A 22680-nucleotide genomic window follows, 5' to 3' on the forward strand; every position below is an offset into this window, starting at 1 on the left:
CAGTCGGTGCATCAGGACATGGCATTGTCGATTCGCTACTCTTACGATGTCACGCAAAAGTTGAACCGTAATTGCTGTCTCGTTAACTGTCAGCTTGCATGTACCGTTATAGGCTGGCTCTGAGCACTATGGGACTTAACATCTATGTTCATCAGTCCCCTAGAACTTAGAACTACTTAAAGCTAACTAACCTAAGGACAGCACACAACACCCAGTCATCACGAGGCAGAGAAAATCCCTGACCCAGCCGGGAATCGAACCCGGGTACCCGTGTACCGTTATAAATACCAATTACTGCTCTTGGCTTGTGGAGAAACTCCACACCGAGTATGCAAGGAGTGGACAGATTTTTCACGACTAAGCACACACATGCAATTGTCACTGATTCTGTTAGGACTGGTTTACTCTTTGAATCATGGAACCGACAGCACTGGTAACTGTACAGCCTTGAACCGGTAAAGTGGGTACTTTGATTATGGCAGAAACTTGTCTGAAAACACAAAACGACATTGCATTCACGTTTGTACCTGTATCTACAATTGTTATGATGGGTAAATGAGCGATATATAGATCTGCGCAGAAGCTTGTACTCGGTCCTGCCATACGTCTTCTGTTGGTTTAGTCACCTTTTCTCCTATTAATTGCTCACGTATGTCTGAGTTCTGCGTATGAGACTTATTAACTCCGACATGAAGTCGCCCCCTGCGCATTCAGCAACCAACCCAACCCATGGAGGCCTGGACCCGCTGCTTCCGGTTTTCCGCTTCCCTTTGTGCTGAGCTGCTACCGTTTGATGTAGCGCTCCTGCTATTGTCTTCTGTTATCGTGACGGTAGAGCTTGAATACCATGTTACCGTTGGTACGAATCCCGGCTGGTTGCAAAAATTGTAGTTCGGCGGCGGCCTGACTTGGGTGTAGAATATGGTCGGACTGGATGCTCCACGCGGCTTCTGATTTTGTTTAAACTGCTGCTGATATTTTGCATTCGTTGTTCGCTGTGGTGGTGCATTTTGTTGGTATTGCATGACTTGGTCCTGCTGCTGAGAACTGTTCCGATTTTGCGACCCATTTTGGTAGCCTTCAATGTTTTGTTTCCCTGTAGTTGTTACGTTGGTAACCGTTGCCGTATCAACTTCGTTTATAGCCATTGCCATGGTTTATCGGATTGTCATTATAAATGGGATCGTACATTACGGAGGGACATTCCCGTAAGTTTGAAAAACGTATCAATTATTATCTGAGAAATGAAGGTGATCAAAATATTGCTGCATCAACAAATTCATAAATTTCACTGTGATTTTAATAAACATTGAAACGTTTCACACACACAATGCTAAAAAAAAACCTTATAAATTAACTCGTTACGCCTTAGTCAGTTCAGATTCCATATAAAAAGGAAAATTACCTGTCGGATCAAACTACAATTACTATGTTAACAGCAACTATTTGAATGAAGCACGATATTCAGGTCCATCACTGGACACTGCCGTCCTAGCTGTCGCTGATCGTTAAATGCCCCAGCTGGAAAGATATGGAATATGTTTGTTTATAGCTTAAATTATTTATTTAGCCTGTATATCGTCAGGAATTATGTAGAGTATATCATAAATTACATTTGAAACAGTAGTGGAATTTGGATGTGCTCATAGCGGAATTAACTTATTTTTGGCTGGCAACATTGAACGGAATCAATCCCGTGTGTTCTGTAGCTTCCCCTTGGGCAGTCACAATTAGAGTGACGAAGTTTCGGGCGTAGTGTGTTAAGCCAGCTTAAACAGTGCGTGCGTGTGTTTAGTTGTTAAAAGAGTCGCGTTAAAAAAAGAAAAAACAATGAAACGGACAAGACAGAAATCCCTCCTGGTTTATTTTCTAAAAAAGAGACACAGAATTCTGATGCACTTGTTTCGAAAGATAGTGGAATGTCACCACGTGATGCGGAATCTCAGCATGAAGAAGCGGGCCCATCCTGGAAAACTGAGGAAGAAACAAGGAAGGGTGAGTCTCCAATTTACCATTATAAAAAGGGTTATATGATTTTCAGCCACAGTTTTGCAAAAATTAAGAATAACCATCTAGTTTAACTTTTCATTACAAGTGAGCAAATGGACCTATCGCAAAATTCGTTATACCAATTTTCTCTAGTTCAATTCTGCGTTAGGCTATTATATGAGAGAATTTAGTTATAATGTTTAATAACTATTTTCTACTTATATTTATAGTAACAATTGCCTACATTATGGGCGTTTTCCCTAGAAACTACTCACTTCAAAACTCTTGAAACGTGTTAGTGTCATCTTAATGAAATTTCATGTGGTTACAGACACATGTATTGGCAGAGTAAATCTCAAGTTAAGAAATTATTCAATCACTTATTGAAAGTTTCTTATAATTTTCCTAAAATAAGTTTTCCATGAACAATATAAACATACAAAGCGTGTGATTGTTTTGGAGCTCTCTTTTTGTGGTACCTAATCTTGAAACTACGATCACTGAGACTGTACAGTGTGATATAATTTTATGAAGTTTAATAATTAATAATAGTTGCAACTTTGTCCATGTTGAAGTAGCTTTTTTGCCAGCAAAAATGGTGGACTGTTCATTGGCTGAAAAGTAAATGTGACAAACAGTGGCGAATAAAACAATTTTGCACCCCTGGCGGTGCAACTAGATTGTGAAGAAATTATTAGTAAGTTATCAGCAAGACGTAAAAGTCTAAATATAATACTTTAAATTAAAGTAATTAATGTTTATTTTTAAATTAACTTACGACCTGAAGTTACAACAAAATGCCAAAGTGTCACAGATTAAATACAAAGACTAATGTAATAATATTATCGCTTAATATAAATGATTAACAATGATATCCAAAACATATAATTACCTCCAATGTTAGCTTAGAATTAGTTGCTTTTTAATAAATAAATACCTCAACAGCTACAGTACATATGTTTTATTTAAAGACGCTTGCATCAAGTAATGTTTCTCTACAGTTATACCCGCATGTAATATAGATGATAACGTATTTGTAGGTTTTTAAATTTATACTTGATTGACTATTGGCGTTAACAGCAAAATCTTTTTATGTGGTGGGGCGAAGACAGGTTTAGCTTCTTAAATGATAGTAGTCTTACACCCCCCCCCCCCCGTCCATGCAAAAGCTGTACGTACGTTCCTGTCTCAGTACATTGTGAAGTTGACCAGGGACAGGGAGCTCGCTACTTGATATTTACTGAAAGTCCAATGTGACTCACGATTCCAGTTAAGGGCTTCTTTTAGTCAGTCTATATTGAATTATTTTGTGGGTTTCAGGCACTTTATTCCCAGAATGCAGCACAGTACCACTGAAAAAGAAATCTGTGAACTGTTATTAGACGAAAATTATTCAGATACAGAATCTTTAAGCGATTTTGAACCTTCCGATTAAGAGAACATAAGTGATGACGACATAAGTGACGATGAACGTACACAACAAGAAATTGGTTCTGATTCAAGTAATCCATCGTCTGGTGGTTTAGTAGAGAGAATTAGTTGGCCCTCAAGTAGTTCATATTTTTGAGGTAAAAATCGATTAAAGCGGTCTACTCATCCACCAGCCAGGTCCAGACTCAGAAGCCACACCATCATCACTCACCTGCCTCGTCTCATCGATACAGTTCGTCAAAAACGGAGCATGTCACCAACTCAGTCACGGCATTTGCTGATATCAGATGAAATAATCGCACATATTTGCACTCACACTAATCACAAAATAACAGAATATTCAGAAAAGTGTTAAAATATTGCAACTTACACTAACCATGTCAGTATTACGGAAATGAAAGCATCATTTAATTTGTTACTATTATCAAGTGTATTGAAATCTGGCCATGAAGACATACAGAGTTTATGGGCAACTGATGTAACAAGCCAAGATAAATTGAGAATAACGATGTCAGTAAAGAGACTTATGTTCCTGTTATCTGCTTTGAGAGTTCAATATGTGAATTTCTGGGAAGAAAGAAGAGCTAATGAACGCGCTACTCTCACTCAGAAATATTTGGAGATTTCATTCTGAAGTGTCAAAAAAAAAAAAAAAATAATAGCTACTCAGAATATTTGACAGTTGATGAACTGTTTCGCCCTTTTAGTGGGAAATGTTTTTTCAAGCTTTATATGAACTCGAAGACTGCTAAATATGGCAGCAAGATTAAGTGCCTTTGCGACGCTAAAACACACAGCCTATACAATGCTTTTATCTATACAGGCAAAGCAATTACTTATAAAGCAAGCCAACTTTCCTTTCCAATACAGAATGTACTGCAGCTTGCAGAACCTTTATTTGGAACAAATAGAAATATAACTGCCGACAATGGGTTTTCTCCTGTGGAGCTTGTTGACAAACTGATTGAAAATGGTTTGACTTTCATTGGAACGATGAACAAAATTAAAAGGGAAATACCACCAGAATTTTTATCCAGTAAACAACGGGTAGTAGGATCTACGTTATTTGGTTTCATGAAGTATAATGCGTTGACATCTTATGTCCAGAAAAAGGATCGAAGCGCAGTGGTGATCTCATCAGTGCACCATGAGAATTCAGTCAATGAAAATAGTGGAAAACCTGAGATAACTGAATTTTACAGGAGAATGAAAGGTGGTGTTGATACATGAGATCATAAGTTCGCCAATTATTCAGTCCTAGAAGAACATTGAATATTACAATTGAAAGTGGATTCGTATTATGGAAGGCATCAAATGGTGTAAAGCGTATGAAAAGTAATCATTACATAAAATAAATTGGACTAAATTTGATGAGGCCCTTTATCACAGAAATAAAGATTATTCATGTTCAGTAGATTTGAGAGCAGGATAGCTAATTTCCTAGGGGCACTTGATGAGCCACAAAATGACCAATGACCAGAAAATTCACCTTGTAATCAATATGGACCACGAAAAAGAGGAAAATGTTATTTATGTGGTCCTAAAACTGACAGCAAACAATCACAAAAATGCGACACTTGTTTTAAATTCATCTGTAAACGGCATGCAGGAAAAGCAGTGTTGTTTACCAAGTGCTGTTCTTTGTTCAGGTACTGATATAGATAACATTTGGACACCTCCATGTTTCGTTTTCATTATTTTTATTTATGACTGGTGGCATGTAGAGTCGTTATTTATGTTAAGCGGAGGTTATGAGAACCCCATAGAATATCTAGGTTTTTTGATGTAAGCAATCCTGTAGCAATCCAAAGTAATATACTAAAATTTCTTGTAAAATATGAAACATAGGATTTAAAGTTAAACAAATAACACAAAGTAAAATTTTTACTCGATAAAAGTTTATTTATATTTGAAATAAAATTTATTTTAATACAATCATTATGCATTTACATATGAATTATATATTTTATTGGGATTGTATTGAATTTTTATTCAAGGGTCCATCTGGACCAGCGATTATAGTTATGTTCGTTAAACTATCGCTTCCAGTTAAGGGTTAACATTCTAATAATCAAAATCCAAACATTCGATCCGCGCCAAACCTCTATAATGAGGTACTGGTTCTGATGGACGGCATACGCTTATCAGTCCCTAACAAACTATTGAGAATGGCTGCCCCGAATCAAGCCTCAAACAACGTTTTCGTTCACAATAAGCAGTGGGAAATACTCTATGACGTTGACTAATTGGGCACATCTGTTCAAACGAATCTTCTGGGATTGGTTCCAGAACAACATATAGGCTATAACATAACCATGCGTACAATTACAAGTCAATGTCGTTGATAGTATATACTACATGCCCCAGGAGGCAAAATCAGAACGTTGTCCGTTTCATTTATTTAGAAAACATATGGTGGGAATAAAGTAGTACCCTTGCAGCTACATCATCTGGAACTGCAGCAACTCTTTTCGATAGTGGCCAAGCATTGCTTTCAGCAACTAAATTACTGTCGCCTGTTCAATCACTGTGATATCTCTATCCAGTACCCACAAAACTACTGTAATGTGTACAGAACTCCAATCACGTCAGTTCATTATGAGGGACGAATGCACTACAGAGCAAAAAAGAGCTCATCATACTCTCAGAGTAGAGAGATAATGAAGAGCACTTTGGTGGCCCACTCGGCTTCTTGCATGCTGCTTCTTGACGAAGCTCTTTCAGCTGTATCTCATTCAGAAGCCATTGATGAAGTGAAAGCACTTCCCAAATTACCGGTATTATATAAACATGTGCAAAACTGACTTTGGAGACGAATATCAGTGAGAAACAGCTACATGATGCATTTGCTGAACGTTATGCAACACAATTGTTCTGTATTTGGAATGGAAGATTGACAACCAATAAATCAACACAAAGCATCACATTGGCAACGAACTTCCGTAAAGCCACAGCAATCACATACAAAATGATGCTAAAATTGTTCAAAATATCCCACAGAATTACAAAAATTGTGAGAGATGGGCGATGCAGTTCTTTGTACACAACTACTCCTTTAGAGGTATTTCTTCTTATTAGTTGGATGAAATAGTTCAAATGAGCAAAATACAAGAGCAGTAATAAAAACCCACAAACTAATAATTAGAAAAATGTGTTCAGTTGGGTGTGAATTCCTAAGGGACCAAACTAAGGTCATCGGTCCCTAGACTTACACACTACTTAAACTAACTTATGCCATGTACAACACACACATCATGCCCGAGGGAGGACTCGAACCTCCAGCGAGACAGGCCACGCAGTCCGTGACATGGCGTCTAAACCTCGCGGCCACTCCGCGCCGCAATAATTAGAATGTAAAATTTAATAATTTCATTGCCTACAAAACTGAATACATTGATGATGCTTGTGGATAGACCAGGAGCCTCGCTTGTGTGGAGTCCAGCCATTTGGTGCAAGGTTTTTCAGGTAAAGTCACCTCGGCGCCTGTGTGTCGATTCGGATGAAATGATGTTGAAGCCAACGCAACGCCCAGTCCCTGAGTGGAGAAAATGTCAGCTATGCTTCACTGACCTCTTTTTTTTCCCATGTTTCTAACATTCTTGACTATACCTAGGCACACAAAGGAAAAGAAGTTAATGCCATCGCCAGCCACTCTTATCGTAAATGAAGCCCCCCCCCCCCCAAAAAAAAAAAAAATAAAATAAAATGATCTCCTCAACTTCATGTGTAGCCCCAGTTAATAAGACACCATTAACGTTTACCAAAGGGGAAAGGAGGATACAACGGAGATCTTTATTAATTGTGTTTTGAAGCCATCTTCGCTGCACCAGCACTTCCCCACAAAGACTGGCAATAGCCTTCAGCATTATCGGGAGAGAATCTGGGTGGTAGGGATGCGTTAGTAATTCACTGACGCACATCTTTTCACAAGTGTGTATGAATATCTGTTCAGGGGATAGATTCTGTAAAACGGAGGAATGGAAGGTACGTCGCTGTTCCTAGCTTGTATGATCCATTTGCGAAGGTGGTAGCAGAAAGCACCCTTGAGAATGTTCGATAAATATTGTTGGTTCTTAGAATTCTTGACAACTGCACAATGACAGTTATTAAGGTACTGCCACAAATCGAGGGACCACCACCAAACAGGTGGTAGGCAGCATGTCCGCTAATCCAAGCTCCTGGTTGAGTCTTAGTCCACAGGAAACAGTCAATGCCTGGGAAGAGAAGCTTTGGGACTGTAGTGATGTCAGGAGTCATGTGTGAGATGAATGCCCACATCTGCTCGACCAAAGGCCAAACATCATTCACCTCGCCTTCACAGATATCGTTGTAGGCCACATGTGGTATGTAATGGCGATGCTGTGAGGTGTATCCTGCATAGAAGCGACTTTAATATCTGCTTTCCATTAACCATCGTGTATCAGGTGGATTGGACATCTGACGCAATAGTCTGGGCCTGCACTTCCCTCCATACAACATTCCACGAGAAAAGGGGCTGTTTTCCCTCAATCACATTCAGCAGAAGCTGCAATTGCAGTGAGACATACACTACCTTGGCCGTCGGTAGACGTGGAGGGAGAAGCGGGGTCCAGATGTAGTAGTATTTATGAAAGAAATAGTTCCAGCAGGAAAAGGACGTTGGGACCTTTGTCAGCGGCACTGGGGCAACGACAGAGACTAGTCAATAGGCTAATCAGACAAGTCGAAATACGTTGCCACATCTTTACATCCAAGAATTTAAAGAGGGCCGTTGTTTGATGTTGGAGATGACAAAAGCTGAGGCCTCCTTTGCACTTCACGAGTGTGGGGGACTCATAGCGGACCTTAAACAACATGCCAGCTCGGCTAACACGTGTCTATCTGTTGACGGCGGGATGTGAAAAGTTTGGGCCATGTGCAGGATTTGCGATGCACGGCAAACGTTTGCATACTGCGTCCATTATAGATGTGCTGGGTTCAGAGTCAATGGCAAAGGAGCTCTGCCTGGATCGAGCATAATAAGCGCCTATTGTTAAGGGCGACAAATCGCTCCAAGTTGGCAGTAAAAATCAATGCCTAGACATGTTATCACGTAACGGACCTGCAGCAGAGTAATGCATTCAGCAGACAGCCCACGTCCTATAGGCAACGCGCGAGATTTGCAATTGTTAATGACACTGCCTGAAGCAATTCCCTAGTACTCCACCCACTTCAGTGCTGCTTGAACATCGTTTCTGTTGCGCAGGACAAGGACCAAGTCGCCCACAGACTCACTGAGGAGTTGATGGAGGCCGCAAAATAACGGTTCCAGGGCGAGAACGCACAGGACTTTGGAAAGAACATCTACCACACCAATCCTTATACCAGGATGGACAGCATAAGTCGACCATCATATAGGATCCCAGATGTGAACCTCAGCTGTCTGGGAATTCCATATTTGGCTTCACTGCTGCCAGATAAGAGCGATGAACCCTTTCCAAGGCCTAGCTGAAATCAAGGGAAGCGAAGATTCCCATCAGACACAGTGTCTGTCTAAGCACAGTAATGTTACGGTACCGACATAAGGCAGTGCAGATGTTGTGACAGCCTCCTAGAGACGCCTGATTGTAGGAGACTACAAAGCAGGCAACCCTTCTCAGGTGTGGTGTAAAAAGTCAAGTGAAGATCTTCATGTCAGAATTCTGGAGCATCAGGGATCAATAGACACTGATGCTTCCACTCTTCAAGGAAGCAGAGAGGGTGCCGGATTTCAATATTGCCTCCATGAGCTGTCGGCATTCAGGCAAATGGAGAGATACGTTCAGTTTCCAGGGGTATCGTGAGGTGAAAGTGCCTATCTACGCTGCATGGTCTGAAAAACCAATGGACCATATTTCAGCTGCTCATATTCCTCAAATAATTGGGCTTGAGAAAGAGATGACGTGTATATGGATGGGAATTGCTGGTATGGTGTGTGAAACCCTCCCTGTCACCATGTACTTATTTCCACGTGTCAACAAATCGAAAGTTCGCCCCCGGTAGCTGAGTGGTCAGCGCGACAGAGTGTCGGTACTAAGGGCCTGGGTTAGATTCCCAGCTGGGTCGGAGATTTTCTCCTCTCAGGGACTGGGTGCTGTGTTGTCCTCATCATCATCATATCATCCCTATCGACCCGCAAGTCGCCAAAGTGGCGTCAAGTCGAAAGACTTGCATCTGGCGAATGGTCTACCTGACGGAGGCACTAGTCACACTACATTTACATTTTAATGACTCGTGGAGAGGGCTTCATATGGTGTGTATTTGGGAGATGGTGTAGATGTTTACAGTTCTGATGCCATGGAGAGTGAGCGCCATGCCGCTTCTGTCTAGGAGAAAAGTGAAATCTTTGGCAATCAAGCCTTCACAGAGAAGGACGTCATGCCACAGCCAATGGCAGATGCATGGAAATCATGAGTGGTGTATCTGAAAGAGCTGACGAAATACGTGACATAGATCTCCTGGAGGAGGGCTATGTCTGCACCTGCTGTGTTCTGTGAGCCTTGTAACATCGTCAATTTATGGCGCGCATTGATGTTACTGACATTGAGCATGGCCTGTATTATTCAGTCCCCATGCCCACCTGGAACGTTACGGGCACTCTGTCAGTGGCTGTGCATGGTATACCAGGTGGCATCTGTAGCATTGTCAGTCACTGTGTTGTAGCTCTACCCCTTACCACCATCTGGACACTCCATTCGGTAGCACAAGGCAGTAGTGTGCTGTCATCCTCTACCTCATATTCCCAGAAGCTCATTACTATAGATGTTGTGTCACCTGCTGTGCATACAAGTGGAGTCGGTACCAAAAGAGTTATGCCACCTGGGATGCACGAAAAAAGGGTTGGCTCGACTGTGTCACTATGACATTAAGCAATCATGAGACAAGGTGTTAGAGGACTTGGCGTCATCAGACATTTGGTCATCATCGGGCACCATTTGTTAAAGGTAGTCATCCAATGGTCACAGTGCCATTTCTGGCGCTTCAATTGCAAACATGCTTTTCAGAGTTGTGGCAGCAATTGTCCATTGGCTCAATGACTGACAGAAGGAAGGCAGAAGTCGGTACAATACTAGCAGCCATTTCTGTGTTGTTGTCATCGGTGCTAGGCAGGAGAGTATCTCCTCCCGTTAACAGCTGCGGTTCCAGTGACGTGATAAGTGCCAGACCAGTCTCTGCGATGGCAGTCATCGTTTGTAACGGATCATGTGAGTAGTGCTGAAGATCTGCAGTTCGTGCAGTGACCACAGCATCGATGACAGGATGGACAGTGGACGTCGCAATGTGGGCAGCGTCGTTGAGAGGTGTCTCTCCAAGCCAGAGCCAGGGGTTGTTTTTGCGGAATGTCCTTCATAGTTGCAACAAGCACAGGTATGGGGCTGCATGTCATATGTGACGATGGCCCTGCGTTCTCCTATAACCAGGTATATTTATTTACTTATGCATTTATTTTAGCTGGCAAGAAAGGGGCCTTCAGGCCCTCTCTCACACCTAACCCGGTGCACTCAGATTGAACCAATTTCAGTTTGTACAGAACATCATGGACATACCACGTGTTATACAGTATTAATGTTAAAGAAAAAATAGAGATTATAACAGTAGTTCAAGGATAATTATAACAATCAAAAAATAATTATAACAATCAAGAATACTAATAATAGTAATGCCTATATATATGAAAGTAAACATATTTTTCTTTTATGAATGTCAGTCCTATCCCTAGTTGGGAATTTTCTCGTTATTTTCTTGCAGCTTGGAGTTATTCACATCGAGCAGAGACATAAGACGATAGAATGGGGCGAAAGAGATATAGAAGAGGTAGCTAGGTTACAGGAAGAGAAATAAAATGGTAAACTTCGAAGCTATGATGGAGAGGAGAAAGAAAGAGATGAGAGGGGCACAACAATGGTGGCTATACCGTCTCTAATATGTAAGTTTTGAGTTCCCTCCTGAATGTTGAATGGTTCTGGATAAGATGCAGATCACAGGGGAGCGCGTTCCATAGTCGTATGGCTGAGATGGAGCATCACACGGAGAAAGATTTTGTTATGTAAGGGTACAGCCAAAATGCTAGACGTATCCTATCTGGTATTGCGGTTGTGGAATAACGATAGGTGTTTAATGTGAGAAGATAAGTATTAGGGGCACCAGTGACTAAAAAATCGGTGAAGTAAGCACATCGTGCAGAGATCGCGTACCTTATGTGGGCGTATCCAATCTAGCTGGGAGTATTAAGGACTGATATGATCATACAACAGTATATTGCATACGTATCTAACGCAAGCATTCATCACTAGCTCGAGGCATCTTGAATTTTCACTATTTGTGCCGTGTTGAACTACATCACAGTAGTATAGATTAGGCACGATTTGTGTTTGGACCAATTTTTGTTTAACGTGGGTTGGAAATATTTTTCTAAATTTTTGGATTGCATGTAGGGAGGAGAGCGATTCCCGGCAAGCTGAGACAGTTTGTTCTTCCCAGTTTAGGTGTTCATCCAAGATTATTCCAAGGTCTTTTACTGCTTTTAGATAGGGTAGTTGGGTAACACTGAGGAGTATTTGAGGAACTGTTTCGCGAAAGTACCAGCTGATTATCTTCTAATGAGATAGAAGAATGACCTGAGATTTCTTGGGGTTTAGTTTCAGACCTTGATTCTGTGCCCATCGAGAAAAAGACCAAAGATCTGCGTTCATACTCGCTACTGCGTGAGCAATGTTCTTGGGGTTTGCACTTGTGTACAGTTGGATGTCGTCGGCATATAGATGGTAGTTGCAGGAGTAAATCATGGAAGAAATATCATTAATGTACAGTGAGATGAGTAGTGGACCTAGAACGGAGACTTGGGGAAGTCCAGAGCGCACGTTTTTCCATGATGACTCCTCGGACCCATTGACTTATGTTTTTGAGGTAGCTGTCGAACCAGTGTATTGCGTTGTTTGAGATATTCAGCTGTTTCATTTTAATTAGTAATATATCAAAGTCAACAGTATCAAAAGCCTTGCTAAAGGCAAGCAGTGTTAGGATGGTAGCTTCACGTCTGTCCATAGCATGCTTAATGTCATTAGTTACTTTGATTAATGCAGTTATTGTACTATGATGCTTTCGGAATAATGGCACATGTTTCACTAATTCTAATTTCGGTTGACGGACACTGTTGAGAACAGGATAGGTATCAAAGGTTTTCCATCTGTCGGCCTGGTGACTGTGTACATTGCCATATGGCTTGGAAGACGACATGACGATATGTGGTGGGACCTCAATTTGGAGCTCATAGACCTTAATTGAATGGAGGCCCCTCCATGTCCGTCAGGGTCCTTAAACTGGACGTTTGGCACGCGGTGGATCTCAATCTCGGTACACAATTCTTCGGTGGGCATATTGACACCTTCAACGTTGCCGGTAATAGAAAAGTGAATGGATAGTTACAACCTGTGTGTCCAGGCGAAGATCATCCCGTACAACTCATTTTCGAAAGGTCGTAGTCGTGCACATTCAACTTGAAATCTGATCCTGGTCGCCATCCGGCGTTCAGTGTGCGCCACGGCTCGCTCGTAACAGGGGGCAGTGCACGGAGCCGCGGTGGGGAGTAAACAGAGAAACCGCGCGCGTGCTCTCCACGACGGGCGGGACGCGAGCAGTCATCCGCGTGCCATGGCTATGCGAGCCGAACTATCACTCAGTCATGGAGGCGGACTATGACACTGAATGACCTTTAAAAACAAATCAGACTGCATATTTCTATGATTATTTTACATGCAGTCTTTTTGGCACAATGGACTTTGCGTTTTCAGTTTTAACCTAGATATTTAGTTAGGAACTCAGCAAGTGGGAAGCACTAACAATGAAATTATTCTCCTTCTCGAAAAAGCGATTATCTGCAATCTAATTTTCTATCTGACAAGATCTAGAAACAGGAAAACTCGCTCTTATTAAGTATTTCGCAAAAATTAATTCTTAACATGAGATGGAAATATTTAGATACAGGTACTGTAGGGTGAGGTGAACTAAGCCTACAAATGGAATGGCTTCTCTCTTCTACCCGACGCAGTTCGCACAGTTCGGAACTGGAGCCTGAACTTAAGTAAGAGGACATGTGACGGGACATCCTCCTCTAGCGCTACTTTTCCATAACAGTACTTGTCGATACCAGTATTATTTTCGGAATCTTGGATCAGTCAATATTATCTCAGCTACCTTTCTGAAAACTTTCATATAATTTCAGACGTAGCATGTATTATTTCGAACTAAAATTTATGAAATGGAATTACTTTATAAAATATTTTAGTTTAGATATCATAATCGATAACTACTACTTCTGAATGTATAGTTAAAATAATTTTTTTTACGAACATTTGAATTTACGAGTTATTGTCACCCTTAAAATCTCTATAATTAATTACGCAATCCTGTACCGTTTTCTTTGTTGATTTCTGGATTTATTTATGAAACAATAATCGAAATTAATGATGTAAATAAATCTAGTAAGAATTCATTTTTTAACCAAAATTGTAAACCTTTTGGAATATTGCTATTCCTGCAGAGTGAGAGAGTCGTAAGCATGTCTGTGATCGGACGTATTTTTGTGCGAACAGTTTAATTTCGGCTTTGTTAATGCGAAATATCGAAATTCTGTATGGTATACTACAATGTGAGAAAATATATTTGTGTAAAAAACTTGCTGCAACCACAATCTTCAAATGTATTTGGTTTAAACCAAGTGCGAGGAGCTGATGTGACATTTATATCTTCAAAGAATCAGACCTCCAGAAAATAAGAACTGCAGAAAACTAAAAATGACAAGCTAAGTAATCTAGAAAGTTAACAGTTATCTTCGCTCCTCTCAAATCATCATAGAAACTTTTGCCTTATGTTGACAGCAAATGGAAGGAGGAAGGCGGAATGAGACTACAAACTGACAGAACGGTTTCAGTCTTCTAATCAGATGCAGTCCGCACATTCCACCACTAGGAGGTCAGAACGAAGGACATTTACTTCCTGGGAATCGGCTGTACTCACTCTCAAGGGAGGAGAAATTCGTTCATACGGATTCTAACTTCCAATATGTAGGGGAAACCAGAAGCAAACGAACTATATTTTACTAAGAGAAAGTCCACTTCAAACAGTTCCTTTCCCAAAACAGTTCATTTGAAGTAGTTCGTTCGTGAAGTACACATACTTAAACATACCTATTCATATGCATATAAACCAAAACTATGGGGCGAAGCGACTGTATATCTATGCACTGGTACTGCAATAAATCAGAATGAGCTCTTAAAAATTCAACCAAATTCCGAAATTCACTTCATTTGTCATGCCTTGCGCTGGAAATTTGCTTGGCTATCATTCTTCTTCGAATCATAAGCCACCACGATTTTCCAATTGCATCACTTTTTTTGCAAGAAAAATATGATAATATCATTGAAACCACAGTGTTAAATGCGGACATTGCAAGATAAGATATACTAATGCCTCAAAATCCAATGATTGCAGCAGATATGCCATTCGAGTAGGAACGTTTGTTGTTTCCAGGTGCGGCTCACATTTTCAGAAACCAGCAGCAAAGCACAGGAACTTTCGCTGCAAGTGTGATTACTAAATTAGGCTAATACATGCTTCCCACATGCCACATGTGTGCCTGATGACACGTTTGTAAACCTTCTGATTTATTCGTGTCCGCGCCAAATGAAGAAACAAAAAATACTGTGTATCGAAAAATATTTCACTACACAGAACTTACATACAAACACTTCGTTTATTTGAATGACAATGCAACGCATGCACAGTACTCGGCACAATTTGAAAATCGAACCTTAAGTAATTAACATGGCTGAAATAAAAGTAGTGCATTTGTCTGCTTATATCCAACACTAATTACGAAAGGAAGACAATTGACTGTGAACAGTGCTTTTAAAGAAGTACGTATGCCTTCACGGGAAGACATACGGCAAGAAAATTCACGATTAAGCCTGGTAAGTTATGTCTGAATATATGTACAAACATACATAACCATGGAAATGTTTCCCGTGTTGTTACAAATGTATGAAATGAAAAGTCAACAGGCAATAGGCAAAGAACGTGTATGTCTGTGTATACAGTGAGATTTATGACGAGTCATCTACACCGTAGTGCCAAAGAAACTGGTATAGGCCTGTGTATTCAAATGCGGAGATATGTAAACAGGCAGAACACGGGGCTGCGGTCGGCAACGCCGGTATAAGACAACAAGTGTCTGGGGTAGTTGTTAGATCGGTTATGCTGCTACAATGGCAGGTTATCAAGACGTAAGTGGGTTTCAACGTGGTGTTATGGTCGGCGCAGTTGCGGTGGGACACAGCATCTCCGAGGCAGCGATGAAGTGGAGAATTTCCTGTACAACCATTTCGTTCAACGTAACAGACGTGCAGCCCTTCCGCAAATTGCTGTAGATTTTAATTCTGGGCCATCAACAAGAGTCAGGCTGCAAACCAGTCAAGAAAAAAATCATTGATAACGGATTTCGGAGCCGAAGGCCTACTCGCGTACCCTTGATGACAGCATGACAAAAGTCTTCTTGCCTCGCCTGGGCTGTAGATGATTCTAAACGTATTGCCTGGTTGGGCGAGTCTAGTTTCAAATTGTATCGAGTGGATGGAGGTATGGAGACAACCTCCGGAATCCATGGACCCTGTATGTCAGCAGGAGATTGTTCAACTTGGTCGATGCGCTTTAATGGTGTGGCGCGTGTGCTGTCGGAGTGATATGGGACCCCTAATACGTCTGGACACGACTCTGCCCGGTGACACGTACATAAGTTTCCTGTCTGATCACCAGCATCCATTCGTGTCCATTGTACATTCCGACGGACTTGGGCAATTTCGCAAGGACAATACGACACCCCACACGTCCAGAACTGCTACAGACTGGCTCCAGGAACACTCTTCTCAGTTTAGACACTTCCACTGGTCACCATACTCCACAGACATGAACATTGTTGAGCATAAGTGAGATTCCTTGTAACGTGCTGCTCAGAAGAAATCTCCACCCCTTCGTACTCCTACGGATTTAGGGACAGCCGGACAGCCCTGCAGGATTCATGGTGTCAGTTCCCTCGGCACTACTTCAGACATTAGTCGAGTCCATGCCACGTCGTGTTGCGGCACTTCTGCGTGCTCGCGGGGCCCTACACGAAATTTCTTTGGTTCTTCAGTGTGTTGTAATGTTGATGCATTAATTTGTTCTGAAAGCGGTGCTGATATTCAAGACAATAAAAGCGGGTTAAAAGCTGTGAGCTATATGGGGAAGTTAACCTTGCATTACTGAGCCACTGTCTCAACAGGTGTCCAGTCTAGCTTACCAAATTCCCAACCATACTAACATTAATTATAATATTTTAGTAGTCGTCTTACGATAACCAGCGATATATATATAAAAAGACAATTTAAATAAAAAGAAATACATCAGTTTATATTTGGACATTTATTCTAACATTGATCATTGTTCCGTTAAAATTTTAGCATATTAAACTTGATTCATAACTAAACTGGTGCCTTATTTAGGATTGTGAAAATGTGAGTTTGTAATCTTACGGAACACATCAAATATGGAGCCAAGATTGGGAGACTGCATACAACATTCATAAAATAACACCTGAAGAACGTTGAAACATATGCAAGAGGAAATTAACCACAACCAACCGATTCAATTTTCACCCAAAGAAGTTATGTTCGTAGCGCAATCCTGTCCATCATGAAATTACCACACACTGGTGTACTAAATTCATACTAACTCTCTGTGAAATCTTCCCGAAAAGAATAGCTGAGGGCTACTTTGATGATTACACTACATGCTTCACGTTGTCAGCTTGGGTGACCAAGGGTGCTTCCAGATACAAAACGGAAGTGACCTGAGAGGCAGCTTCCTATACCAATATGACAAGGGACGGACAGGACCATACTAAGAATAGAAACCTCTTTGCTTTTAGAAAGCGTAGTTACTTGTTCTGACGTTGGCCCTACTGTTCTCTAGCAGACAGGCTTGTCTGCTACCATCAAGCATGCAACTAGAAAAACATTTGCTCATTCATCCTTTCACACAGAAGGGAAGGGGGATGACAGTATCTTATCATATACAGTATATAAAAGAAAGCGGACGTAGGTTCCGTATGAGACTGTGTGACATGAATTACATATAAACTGTGTTTTAAAGTGTAGTAGTGTGACAGATCGTTCTTGATTATGTGTAAAAGTAACACGTTCCACTGCTCAGTCTGCTCCCAGATAGAGTCAGAAACACCACAGTAAATTTTTAAGTGGAATGTATGCTGTAAATGACAACAGATTTAAGAAATTAACGTGAAAGGAATCCAACAGAGACCTTTCAGCGTATAACATTCAAATGCTTAGTGTGTGTAGTTAGTTATACGTACAGATCGGACACCTTCCTGCATGTAGACATGCATGGTGTAGTGGGTATAAGTGCAAATATTTCTATTGGTGAGTGAGAACAGAGTACTAAACAATATTATATCAGTACTTGCGTCATTTGCAGACTAATAATTATGGCTGTTAGTGGTCGTACGTTTTAGATCGGTTATTATTTGCAAGTACATACGGAAAAAGCAAGAAATTGAAAATGTACCTTTCTATGGGCTGCAGATAAAGTATTGAAGGGTGGATGCGTAGAAGCAGAATGAAAGTCTAGTGACAGGCGTACTCAATTTTTACGTACAATTACGACGGTGAAGTACACAAGATATATAAAAACTGAAAAATGTATATATGGTTGCTAAATACTTAAGTGCCTATACAATTTAAGTTAATCATATCAATCTTTAATTTGTGTCTCAGAAATCTTTAATTTTTGTGTCAGAAAAATCTGGTAACAAACAGATGTAAAATGCATACAGGAGAGACGTCTTTCGTTATTCTGAAGTGAGAATAGACATTATAGACAAATCGTAGTGAATTAACAAAATACACACAACAGTATAATGTACAGTGACGAAAGAAAGATACTGAAGCAATGGCCTGGAGCCGAAACGAAAGTAAGAGAAGAATTGTGAAAGCATCGCCGAGTTTTTGAGCATCGAGGAACAGGGTGTGTAGTCTCCATACGGACTTGCATTTAGAGCAAAACATCTTTTAAACCCTGATTCCTTGGCCACCAAGTTGTCTTGGCGTGGAATACGACGACCACGGTGAGGTACAGCTCTCTGTCCTCTGCAGGGATCAGCTTGCCAGCTCTCCTGTAGGCGTGGCGGCCACAGGGAGACGTAGGACAACAACATTTAATGAGTAAGCACTGAATGTCGAGTGTGGATGTACGTACAAAGTGACATAACTACCGAAATGTTTGACAGAACACCAAATATAAACGTTTTCTGTGTGGTTACAAATGTGTGAAAGGGAAAGCCAACAGGCAATGCACGAAAGATATGTATATGTGTATGCAGTGATTCTGTATACCTGTTTCAAAATGGTTCAAATGGCTCTGAGCACTATGGGACTTGACATCTGTGGTCATCAGTCCCCTAGAACTTAGAACTACTTAAACCTAACTAACCCAAAGACATCACACACATCCATGCCCGAGGCAGGATTCGAACCTGCGACTGTAGCTATACCAGTTTCAATACTGCCTATATGTGAAAGGCAAGTTCATGGTGTCAGCTGTTCTGAATCAGCAGCTTAAATGTCCAAACGCCACCTTTAGTAACGCTTTAGCGAGAGGTAGACGAGAGTGCATTTTTTGTCCAAGCAACCCCTTTCCATTGTCTTAAGACTTGGCGCACCGCTCACCTCCAGAAACAGGTGTTCCTCCTGCAGCAGTGCGACTCTGTGGCCAATCACTGGCACTGAGGACAGTTGACAGTGAAAATGGACAGCGACAGGTCATACGTAAAGCACACCTGTGCCAAGACGCAATCAATAACTCCACTGCCCGATAACGGTGAACTCATTGATGACAGTGCCACCACAACAGAATTATTAAACACGTTTTCCAAAACTAATTCACCGAAGAAGACAAAGTAAATACTCCTGAATTCCAATTAAGAACAACTGCCAAGATGAGAAACATAGAAGTAGACATCCACGGTTTAGCAAGCAGGTTAAATCACTTAATAAAGGTAAGGCCTCCAGTCCAGGTTGTATCCCTCTCAGGATCCCTTCCGATTATGTTGATGCTATAGCTCCATGTTTAAGAATTATAAACAACCACCCGCCCACAGAAAGTTCTGTACCTAAAGACTGGAAAATTGCTCAAGTCACACCAATACGGAAAAATGGAAGTAGGAGTAATCCGCTAAATTACAGGCCCACGTCACTAACGTCGATTTGTAGTAAGGTTTTGGAACATATACTGTGTTCGAACATTATCAATTTCCTCGAAGAAAATGATTTATTGACACATAGTCATCACGGATGCAGAAAACATCGTTGTTGCGAAACACAACTACTCAAGAAGTAATGAGTGCTATCTACAGGGGATGTCCAATTGATTCCATGTCTTTAGATTTCCAGAAGACTTTCGACACCGTTCCTCACAAGCATCTTCTAACCAAACTGCATGATTATGGAAAATAGCCTCAATTGTGCTGCTGGGTTCGTTATTTCCCCTCAGTAAGATCACAGTCTGTAGTAATAGACGGAAAGTCATCGATTAAAACAGAAGCAATATCCTGCGTTCCCCAAGGAAGTGTTATAGGCCATCTGTAGTTCCCGAGCCGGGTAGCCGCGCGGTTTAGGGCGTCTTGTCACGCTCCGCGCGGCTCCCTCGTCGGAGGTTCGAGTCCTTCCTCGGGCATTGGTCTGTGTGTCGCCCTCAGCGTAAGTTAGTTTATGTTAGATTGAATAGCGAGTAAGCTTAGGGACGGATGACCTCAGCAGTTTGGTCCCATAAGACCTTACCACAAACTTCCAAATTTTTCCCTCCGTTTTTCCTGAAGAATATTAACGACATAGGAAGCAATCTGAGTAGCTCTCTCAGATTGTTTGCAAATGATGCTCTCATTTACCGTCTTGTTAAGTCATCAGATGGCCAAAACGAACAGCAAAATGATTTCGATAACATATGTTTGCTGCGAAAAGTGGCAATTGACCCTAAATAAAGCAAAGTGTGAAGTTATTCACATGTGTACTAAAAGAAATCCACTAAATTTCGATTACGCGATAAGTCACACAAATCTGAAGACAGTAAATTTAACTAAATATTTGGGGATTACAATTACAAATAACCTAAATTGGAACGATCACATAGAATATGTTGTGGGTAGAGCAAACCAAACACTGCAATTCATTGGCAGAACACTTAGAAGGTGCAACAGTTTTACTAAAGAGAGTGCTTACACCAGGCTTTTCCGTTCTATTCTGGAGTACTGCTGTGTGGTGTGCGTTCCCCATCTGGAGGGACTGACGGACGACATAACAGTACTGCGCTTGTTTTTCATTCATCATTGACTCTTGCTTTCCAAAGCTGAAAAACATGTATTTGTCCAAGGTGCAAGATGTAAGGGCAATACACTGGCATATGTTTACGGTTATTTGGTTTATAAAGGAAAGGCAAGCCTACGTTTCTATCATTTGTAGACTTAGAGAAAGCTTGTGACAATATTGACTGGAATACTCTATTTCAAATTCTGAAGGGGGTAGGGGTTAAATACAGCGAGTGAAAGGCTATTTACAATGTGTGCAGAAACCAGATGGCAGTTGAAACAGCCGAGGGGCATGAAAGGGAAACAGTGGTTAAGATTGGAGTGAGACAGGGTTTTAGCCTATCCCCAATGTCATTCAATCTATACACTGAGCAAACAGTAAATAAAACAAAAGAAAAGTTCAGAGTAGGAATTTAAATCCGAAGAAAATATAAAAGCTATGAGGTTTGGCCGATGACATTGGAATTCTCTCAGAGCCAGCAAAGGACCTGGAAGAGCAGTCGAGTAGAACAGACAGAAGGCGGACAAAAGATGAACATCAACAAAAGTGAAACTACGACAATGGGATGTAGTCGAATTAAATCAGTTGTGGCAGAGGGAATTAGATTAGCAAACGAGACACTTAAAGTAGTAGATGAGTTTTGCTATTTGGGGAGAAAAATAACTGGTGATTGTGGAAGTAGAGAGGATGTAAAATGTAGACTGCAAATGACAAGGAAAGCGTTTCAAAAGAAGAGAAATTTGTTAACATCACATATAGATGTAAGTGTCAGGAAGTCGTTTCTGAAAGTATTTGTATGGAGTGTAGCCATGTATGGAAGTGAAACATGGACTACTAGTAGTTTGGACAAGAAGAGAATGGAAGCTTTCAAAATGTGGTGCTGCAGAAGAATGCTGAAGATTATATGGGTATAAGACGTAACTAATGAGGAGGTGCTGAATGGAATTGGGGAGAAGAGAAATTTATGGCACAAATTGACTAGAACAAGGCATCTGTTGGTAGGACATGTTTAGGGGCATCAAGGACTCACCAATTCAGTACTGGAGAGCACCTTGGAGGGAGACTAAGATATGAATACATTAAACAGAATCAGAAGGATGTAGATTGCAGTCGGTACTTTGAGATGTAGGAGCTTACACAGGATAGAGCAGTATCAAACCAGTCTCTGAACTGAAGACCGTTACAACAACAACAACATGGTTACGATCGAAATCAGGAAGGAAACTTATTCATACAGGGTGACACTTCGAGACTGAAATTTTCACTCTGCGCTGATATGAAACTTCCTGGCAGATTAAAACTGTGTGCCGGACTGAGACAAGAACTTGGGGCCTTTGCCTTTTGCGGGCAAGTGCTTCACCATCTGAGCCCCCCAAGCAGGTCTCACGTCCCGTCTTCTGGGCTTCTGCTAGTACCTGGTCTCCTACCCTCCCAACTTCACGTAAGCTCTTCTGCGAATCTTGCAGGACTAGCACTCCTGGAAGAAAGGATATTGCGGAGACGTAACTCAGTCACAGCCTGGGGCATGTTTCCCGACAGAAATTTTCACTCTGCAGTGGTGTGTGGGCTGATAGGAAATTTCCTGGCAGGAGTGCTGGTGAAATTTGGAAGGTAGGAGACGAGGTACTGGCAGAACTGAAGCCCATAGGACGGGACGTGAGTCGTGGTTGGGTAGCTCAGTCGACAGAGCACTTGCCCGCGATAGGCAAAGGTCCCGATTTCGAGTCTCGGTCCGGCACACAGTTTTAATCTACCAGGAAGTTTGAGGGTGCAATTATTGACCGACATGAAATGAAATCCTCATCCATTCTGAACGGTTTGCTTTATGACGTTCAAACTGCATGCTTGGCCG

The 22680-nt window shown here is 41.3% G+C and overlaps 1 protein-coding gene across 1 annotated transcript in view; it reads left to right on the forward strand.

The window, feature by feature from the left end:
- The first annotated feature begins 1919 nt into the window (after positions 1-1919).
- LOC126108328 (uncharacterized) overlaps positions 1920-22680 on the forward strand; it is a 59044-nt gene continuing 38283 nt past the window's right edge. Inside the window, exon 1 of the mRNA XM_049913545.1 lies at positions 1920-1995. Within this exon, the coding sequence (XP_049769502.1) occupies positions 1920-1995 (76 nt within the window). The remainder of the gene's footprint in view (positions 1996-22680) is intronic.

Source organism: Schistocerca cancellata, chromosome 11, assembly GCF_023864275.1.
Source record: "Schistocerca cancellata isolate TAMUIC-IGC-003103 chromosome 11, iqSchCanc2.1, whole genome shotgun sequence".
Lineage (NCBI taxonomy): Eukaryota > Metazoa > Arthropoda > Insecta > Orthoptera > Acrididae > Schistocerca > Schistocerca cancellata.